Raw genomic sequence first — 8,798 nt, forward strand, 5'->3', positions numbered from 1 at the left:
CGCTGCTGCTTTCGCTATTTTATGCTGGTGGACCATTGTGCTGCCCATTGGTAGTTATTGGTGTGTCCACGGCTTGCGACATTTGTTGCAAGTTGTGATGCACGAGCGGCAGGTGTGTGTAGAGATCATCGGTTGGCGATTTACCGGGATTTACTTATCTAGGGTTGCTGTCTGCATGCCACGTATACTTGAAGTGTATTCGTGGGTGCTTCTTGGAGCCCCAAATCGGGCTTCCTGTAGCGGCGCAGTAGAGATTAATAACGTATGTCTAAGATTTTCTTTTAAATTTTTTAAAAGATAAGTGATGAAGATAAAATTTAATTTTAGTATTTTATGAGTGATCTATCAAAATCTTTCCAGTTAATAAATTACTCAAAACTTTCATAAAATATTTTCGGATTAATAAATGTGGGAAGGCGAGATCAGAGGCAATAAATAATGGAAAATATAATCCCATTTATTGAATTTGGAAAAGAAACGAAATCTTATGAGAAAGATTAGAAGACATGGTCGACAAATGAAACAGCCACTTCCCTTTGTACGAGTTATTGTAATTGTTTCACGATTCTTTCTGATGCTGCAAATTGCATTGATTAGATCATATGTTCAGCGATGAGGTATTCGTTAGTTATTCCGATAAAAGGGGACAGACACTGACTAATTCATTTATTTCTTTGATAATATATGTGGTCAACGCACTAATTATGTTTTCAAAAGGTGGCGTGCACAGCACCTTACTGTGTGTGCCTTGAGAGGAAGAGGTAATGAGAAATCCTCTTAAAGCACACACAGTAAGGTGATAGCTACACGTCATGGGCACATCTATACGCACCTCCTTGCTTTCATTCACAGTCTACGACTGTGGAAAATATTGCTACAGTAAATGTTGACAAAGATTCCAACCCCTTTTTTTTTTGTGTTTTGATGCAATCACTCACTGCAGTAGCCATCGCAGTCGCATGGACCAGCAAGCACGCTCCCATGCGCGTCTGCGGCCGCCCCATAGTGTACTCATGACAGCTAAAAACCGCGTCTGCACGACTCATCCATGGGAGACGCAGCAAGACACATGTAGCAGAACAAAAACGATGCATCAAGATCCAGCTCACTATGGTGACAGGTCTGGAGCTGATGCTGTCAAGACCAGCATCCCCATCAATTCTTGCATGTGGTGACAGGTCCCCTGATAGACAACAAATCCTGAGGTAAAAGGAAGCACAATAGAGATGGGAAACAGGGCAATAAATACACAACATAAATAATCATAATAGTTCCAGCATGTTGCATTGAATCCATCCTTACCAACCAGACTCCAACCGAAGCAAGCAACTATTACACAGCACGTACAAGCAAACTACTGAGAAAGAAGAAGTCAATTCCCGAACCAACACCCTCCTCATCTTCTACCTCGTGAGAGACTTCGCCGGCTGGGGCGAGGGTCACATCTGGTGCGCTCTTGACTTCCCTCCAACAACCTACATTCCCTTTTCCTTGTTGGCTTTCCATTCTACACAATGCTGCTATTTCAACTAATAAACCTCCTACTGCATTGTTCTTAATTACACATGGTGCGACCTCCACTTTCCCTGGACATCACCTTGGATCCCCCATTGTTGAGCACCGATACGACCAAAATGGCCCCCCCCCACCATACACTCAGGTTGAACAAGTGAAAACTTGACAAAGTCCCAAGTACACTGAACTGATGTGGGATGCCCTCAAAGATCGTGGGCATAAGCGTCAATGGTTGGGCTTTGTCAAGTAGTCCCTTGTCGCACCAGAATGATGATGATTCTGGTGTGATGAGAGTGGAACGAAGCGCAATTTGGTAATATCGTGTAAAATAGTTAGGGTTCAGGTGACTCCAGCCACTTACTTATTAGGGCTATTGTTCCGGCGCCATAGCAGCCGGCTGGGCCGCGGCGCCACCGCCGAGCACGGCGCTGATCTGTTGCACGGTGTTGCGGAGGTGGTTGTTGATGGCGGTGACGCTGGATAGGTTGAGCTTGGCAGATGGGACTGCGCTGGCCAGAACCTGCATGCCGATTGTGAGCAGGCATCCGATGGTACTGGACGAACCATCGCTGCTGTTGATGACGGCGTTTGGTGGGGCAGCGGGCGAGATGACGAAGCCAGTTGGGAGGAGGGGAATATAGGACGGGTCCTCGCCGCTCATCGCCACCTGGACGGCGTCGACGTCGATGGTAGCGTACACGACGATGCTGCCGCCGGAGGGGTGAGTGCTACTTTCTTGAAGCAGGAGCTCCACACTGTGGGAGGAGTTGCTTGCCGCCTGAGTGGATATATCATTGTTGGCATGCGGAAACAGAATCATCAGCAACCAACGACAAAATGAGGCAAACAAATAATATTAGACGTATAAGTAGTTCGTAGTGTAACAAAAGTGCAAACAAATAATCTTTTTTCTTTTCTTGTGGTTAAGCAGAAGGAATGATCTAAAAACTCCTGCAAAAGATGGAAAGTTTGAGGCAACAAGTCGCAGGCAATAGAAGGGCGTACTGACATTAACACGCAGAAGCGAGACGCAGTTCCTTGGGTGCGAACCATTGGCGATATGAGCCACCTCATGTAAGGAGTTACCGCTTGAGAGAACATCCAACTGCAGCAGAAACAGGCATTTCATTTCAGCTTTGACAAAAACACAAAAAAAGGGTTAACTGAAAGCAAGAACAAGCTGCTAATCTTATGTTCAGGTACCTGAGACCTCCTTTGCTCGTCCGTCAAAAGCTCGAACACCTGTTGATGAGAGAAGGGAAGCCATGTTGTCGAGACAGCAGTGAGAATAACACCATTTGGCTGGCCAGGTTCAGTATTTTTCCTGGTTGTCACCCTGATTGTGTCATCGGATGATTCAGAAAGAGCTGTCCAAGATTGCATTCCGGAGGCGTGTACGCTGGCGCAGAACGTTCTCATCATTCTCTGTGACAGCTTCATCATATTCTTTCTTGCCTCCGGGGTGGGGATCACTGAAGGGATACACAAGTCCATTTAGATGAGAGAATCACAGCTTATAGAGTATATATATATATAAAGACAAAGAAGCCAGAATCTATGCCAAGCATTATTAGACACTGTACCTCCAAGGTCGGCAATATTTCTGGCCAGAAGGCTTGCAAGCCGCTCACATTGCCTTTGCAGGGTTGAAACCCAGCGTGTTGCTCCAAACGCCACGCCGGTGCTGACAAATTGATCAAATATCTGATGCACTGGTTTATCCTCCACCTCTGCATGTTCTACCCACATCACCTGCCCAAACAAGACAGATGAATCTATCCATCCTAAATTTTATTATGACTTGATATCCAAAATCAAATGTCATTAAATGCACAGTTTTAATGCTGCTATTCCCCAAGTCATATGCTTCTGTAATGTTCTCTAAAATTCTAGTGCATAATTTGTTTTATATAAATACAAAAAAAAAGTGCCTTGGAACGTTTGCGTCCCGATGCTTGATTAATAACATCAGTTCATACAATATTTCATTCCAGTAGGAACGTATGCAGAGCCTCCAGTTTCCAGTTCTTTTGAGTCATGATCCATGAACATGGCGGGCATGCGATGGGCATCAGTACAAGCGCCAATCTTATCTTCTATAAGTCAGGCCCTAATGAAAGATGATAACCTTTTTGCTACTAAATTCTGTATTCCCATACATGTCGAAGTTGCTTATCATAAAATGGAACAAAGACAATTATAATTGATCGTGTACCGATCAATACGAAACCTGTAACTTAATCGAAACTAGTTTCAGTAATTTCACATCATTAATGAAAGTGATTAGAACTGAGCTTTTAATTGAAAACATCAACTTAGCAGAAAGAAAACGTAATTCGTTTTGTACCTTGGAATACCCATTGGGCATATCTTGGATGACACAACCAGAGGTCCTCCTTCTATACCAGGGGAGGGACGTTTGAAGGCCATCGACGCAGCCATCGACAGGGAAATCAACAATGATCCAAGTACCTTCTTCTGAATTGTGTTGGAGGTACCGGAAGAAATGAGCCTCACGCGCAGGCACCAGAGGAGATAGAAATTGCAGCTCTGCGTGCAACTGTCAATAGCTCCAACATGAGAACACTTGTATCGAACAGGGCGGAAACAACGGTGCAGCAGATGCTAGATTACCAGATGCAAGCAGCCATTGCCATGACCAGCGACTCCTGGACTCAACACCTGAACTGTTGTAGCCTTCGAGACGACGGAAGGAAACAGCCCCATCCATTTGTCCTGGACAGCACGATTAGAAAGAGAAATGACCAACAAGCAGCTCACAAAATGGACTAATGAACACATACAAATCTTATAACGATTAACTCACGGCATCCAGGAAGGCATCGACCAACGTAATGCTGTTCATAATGACCATGGCGCTGTCCCTGGAAGCCTCGGTCCTAACCTCTCCATGCTGCTGTTTCAAGTCCATCGGCCAGGAGAAGTTTTTTGCATGCTCTTCCAAATCCAAGACCTCCGTGGTGCGACCATCTCTTCTAATCCATAGTGGCCCGTTCGTACGGCACATCCTGACTAAGTGATCCGCCGCCGTGATTGCTAGGTCCAGAACCAACGGCTTATCTTGGTCCAGGATGAGCATGCCAGAGAAGGGAGAGGCTTGGTCGGAGATCTGTGGAACGGGGATTATGTCATTGCAACTCACCACTGGCGGCTCCTTGAAGTGCCTCGAGTAGATGCCCATGTCGAGATCCAGCGAGGGGAGCAGTATAGGCGGTGCGGGACCTAACGGCTGCTGTTGCCGGCCACTATAGCGGGATGCGATGCAGGATAGACGTTCGAGCTGTACATAAAAAGGCAGCTGAACTGACTGTGTCCTCCATAAAGAAGCTGATTCAAAAAGGATGAGATACACACAATCTAGCATGTAGCACAAGAAAAACTTTTTTTTGACTTAGAACTCCAGTTTTCTGCGTCGTCGCATGCATGTGATGTTGTTCCGGGAAGAGGTTAATGAGGTTGATTTGCTGGAACTAGGGTTTAGTACCTCGTCCTTGAGTCGGGCGTTTTCGATGCGCAGTTGCTGCTCGTCGAAAGACATCTCGCCGAGGATCGCCGGGCCGCCGCAGTTGGGGCAGACGACGTTCTGAATCGCAGCCTGCAGCCGGAAGTTCTCGTTCTTCAGGCTCTCGTTCTCGGCTCGCAGTACCACGTTGTCCGCCCGGTCTTGTTGCGCCTTCAGTAGTCCCCAGTCCCAAAACCATATGGATCAGTAAACATTGTGCGCTAATAAGAAATGATTTCTAGTTTTTGATCGTGGTTTGCGGGTGCATGAATGTGCATGCACGCGTGAGGATATGAAGTCATCAAACGATGATCAAAAAGTTAGATGCGGTTGACGGAAACATGGTGCAAGGATTGGGAACGCATGGGCGGACCTTCATCTGGGTCCGGCGGTTCTGGAACCAGAACTTGACCTGCCGAGGTTTGAGGCTGAGTTCTTGGCTTAGCTTCATCCTCTGCTTCTCGTCCGGGTGCGGACATTCCTTAAACAACCTATTCCAAAAATCGGCATCGGATCACATCAGTCTTCTATGCCCCATCAAAAAGAATAGTCAAAACGAATGATGTATCGAATGAATGACGAGGTATGTGGGAGAATCTGATCTCACGCTTCCATTTCTTGAATCTGTCGGGTGGTGTGGCGGTGGTAGCGCTTCCTCTTGGCAACCGGCTGTTGCTGCTGCTGCGATGGTGGTTGTTGTTGCAACTCGTTATCATGTTCCTCGCCGCAGCTAAGCACTCCGTCCAAGGGTCCGCTACCAGACCCACTCTCCATCTCCTCTTCTTTGCTCACTCCCCTCCCAATCAACATCAGCCCCTCCTCCTTCTTGCACCAAAACAGATAAATCTTAGCAATAATCTCTTTTGGAAAAGAACAAGAAAAAAAAAAAGAAGCAGATGCACAGAGAAAAAAAAAAAAAAAAAGTCGATATGTAGGGGAAGACTGGTGCTTACCGGAATGATAGAGGAGAAAGCGTTGAAAGGGGGCATGTTGGCCATGAAGCCGAGGTTAGGGTTTTGGATCGGAGAGGCGAAGAGTGAATCGGGTGACGCAACATTACCACTCACCATGGATGACAGCACTTGGCAATCTCCATACATCTTTAGCCCCTCTTTGTTCACCACTACTTCTTTTCCCTGATGAAATGGTTAGAAACAAGGAAGCACTCGAGTGTTTTTTGTTTTGCCTTTCTCAAAGCCACACTTCCTCCATCTTCGCCATATCATTCAAACTTCTCCTAAACAGAACCGAACACAACAGAATGGAGAGATCCTTTAAGAATGAAAAGAAAAGGAGAGTAGATATACCGAGCAAAGAAGAAGAGAGAGGAGATCTGAAAGAGAGGATGGGATAAAGGGAGGAGCAGTAAATGGTGAGAAATAAATACCACTCACCACTGTCGGTGATATTTGGGAGAAAGGAAGGATGATCAGAAGGATAAAAAAAGATACAAGTCCTCTTCTATTCCGACTTCTCCTCCTCTTCTTCTTCTCCTGCACTGTTTTGTAGACCTACGCTTTGGCTTTCTGTTTTTCTTCTTCCACCTCTCTCTACATGATCTCGATGCTGCTTCACGGACAAACCATAGTAACTCTGCTCTCTCTCTCTCTCTCTATCGGGAGGAGAAGGAGGATTCTCTCTCTTAGACCAAAAGTTATCTAATATTTATTACTGGTGGGAGGTCATTACTGGGAGGGAGGTTTCACAGGAGGAGGAGGAGGAGGAGGAGGAGGAGGGATGGATGGATGGATGGATGGTAAATGCGACTTTAACTGCGGGTGGCAGAAACCGATCCCCCGCCAGCAAATCCGTCTTGCCCACCGTAACCGACACGTGTCTTTCGGCAGCCCGAGCAGCGATCGGTCTGTTGCCCTAGGTCAACTCCCCTTCCCTCTCCCCCTCTCTGTCTCTCTTCCTCCCTCCCCGCCCCCCCTTACGCGCTTTCGCTCTGTCTTCTACTGCACCTTTCTCTCTCCGCGGTTCGAAACGTCCCTTGCCGGACCCGCCGTGGCTTCCGAGGTCCACCGACTGGACGGCTCTGATTCGCTTGATGACGTTCGATTTAGTGGTGGAGCGGGAAGTTAAGAAGTCCAACGGGGGGTTTCCGATATAACCAAAAAAAGGCAATGACGCAGGGGCGGTCAAAGGACTTTGACTTAAGAGCGCAGGTCGATGTGAAGGAAAGAGTTTTAGACCTACCTGCCTTGTGAATGGAGGCACCAACGCCCAGCGGATAATTTCGTTGAGGGCCCACCACAACTTTCGATCGCAAGGAAGGTAAACGGTTCGAGTACACCGAGACGAGTAGCAAATGTTGATGGGAGGTGATGAGTGGCCTTCCAAGTGGCACCAATGTTGTGCCATGTGTAATTTAGCGAGAAGGCAAAGTGAAATGGGATCATTATATGTTGTTACTCTACAAATCAAACCTAACATATATACATATCAAACTTTGAGCGAGAGTCGATATTTCTCGTAACTGCACTCACACAGTGCCTTAAATATCAGGATCTCTCCTCAACACATTTCCAATTCAACTCATATGATGATACTCCCACGAATCTATCGTTAATGCACGCGGCTAGTAATCCACTTCTTATTTCAGAAACATATTATTTGTATAAATAAATTGACTGTCCTTATATATTATTATTTTTATTATTATTATATATATATATTCCATTAGTATGCAATATGATATTGATCTGCCGGATATTTGGGACTTTACTAGATAGAATGTATTGCACATAACAAGGGAAAAAAAGACAAATCTCATGGATTAGGTGGTAGAGGAACATGGCCGTCCCAGGGAAGAACATGCTTCCGCAATATGCAGTAAACAAAGCAGCATCGCTGTGTGATCTCTAATTCTCTGACACCAACTACCTAATTAATATCTACACATTAACTGGGGGGCATCGTTTGCATCATATGTGCTCTTAATGCTGCTAGTGTTCATCAATAGTCCCGCCTTTGTGTCACTCATCGAACAGCATTTACACAGTGACGTATTGCACAGTCACCACCCGAGCTGAATTACGTGTTTTGTGAATATATACATAATTATTATATGCATGTATATACATATGTGTATATATGTTAAGAAAATTCTGTACGTCGTTTTATTAGTATTTGTGATTTAGTTTTCGAATCACAAAGGTCCTGAAGTGGTGGTCTATGACGGTCAACCGAGTAGAGTTGAACAAGTGGATCGATCGAATTCAACGCTTGCATGGAAGAACGCTGGGAAGGTGTAGCGCTCCGAAGAAGATGAGGGGGACTCGCGTGGTTTACAGAAAGGCAAAGGAAAGATAGCCAGAAAGGAGAAAGAATTGGGCGTGTACGGCGCCTGAGACGCTTCGTCACTTTGATGCAAACTAGGCAGAGCTGTAGGAGGGAGATGGAAGGGATACGGAGGGAGCGCCACCATTCAATTCGACTCAATTATGTGACGGCCATGTGGAAGCGAAGGGAAGGGGTTCCACACATGCCAGCACATGGGTGCACATCACGCACGCATTCATGGCACGCTCTTGCCCCTCTTTTTAATGGCTTTCTTGTACGACCATTCCGGACGCACACTGTCATTTGAAATCTTTGAACCCATATGAATTGTCACAGCACCTGATTCGACCATGCGTTGCTATGATATGTGTAATGTTGTGTCTCCCACCGACGTCATCGAGTATAAATGTTACAGGTCATCGTATCTGACAACGTGGGAGTTTCAGTGAGTGTTATCGCCCGATATGGATGATCA

General features: G+C 46.0%; 1 protein-coding gene across 2 annotated transcripts; it reads right to left on the reverse strand.

Moving 5' to 3' along the window:
* Positions 1-1,736: 1,736 nt before the first annotated feature.
* Positions 1,737-6,269, reverse strand: LOC135652087 (homeobox-leucine zipper protein ROC3-like). Of its 2 annotated transcripts, none has more exons than XM_065172763.1 (11): positions 5,992-6,269; positions 5,646-5,860; positions 5,412-5,529; positions 5,021-5,209; positions 4,343-4,816; positions 4,150-4,251; positions 3,863-4,075; positions 3,099-3,267; positions 2,719-2,987; positions 2,525-2,620; positions 1,737-2,293 (listed from the first exon to the last, which is right to left on the reverse strand). In XM_065172763.1, exons 1-11 carry the CDS (start codon positions 6,136-6,138, stop codon positions 1,886-1,888), a joined length of 2,400 nt encoding a protein of 799 aa, XP_065028835.1. In that variant the 5' UTR covers positions 6,139-6,269; the 3' UTR covers positions 1,737-1,885. The 2 variants fall into 2 exon arrangements, with proteins under 2 accessions (XP_065028835.1, XP_065028829.1); XM_065172757.1 differs by having other exon boundaries at positions 5,646-5,863.
* Between the last annotated feature and the right edge of the window lie 2,529 nt (positions 6,270-8,798).

The sequence above is a fragment of the Musa acuminata genome, chromosome BXJ1-4, assembly GCF_036884655.1.
Source record: "Musa acuminata AAA Group cultivar baxijiao chromosome BXJ1-4, Cavendish_Baxijiao_AAA, whole genome shotgun sequence".
In the NCBI taxonomy this organism is placed as follows: Eukaryota; Viridiplantae; Streptophyta; class Magnoliopsida; order Zingiberales; family Musaceae; genus Musa; species Musa acuminata.

Bases quoted from the DNA above. Each gene is read 5' to 3' on its own strand.
- LOC135652087 (XM_065172757.1), bottom strand. From the start codon at position 6,138: ATGTATGGAGATTGCCAAGTGCTGTCATCCATGGTGAGTGGTAATGTT. The intron at 4,817-5,020 runs GTACTAAACCCT...TTTTATGTACAG, and splicing joins ACGCCCGACTCAAGGACGAG to CTCGAACGTCTATCCTGCAT. The intron at 4,076-4,149 runs GTAATCTAGCAT...AGCTATTGACAG, and splicing joins GCAATGGCTGCTTGCATCTG to TTGCACGCAGAGCTGCAATT.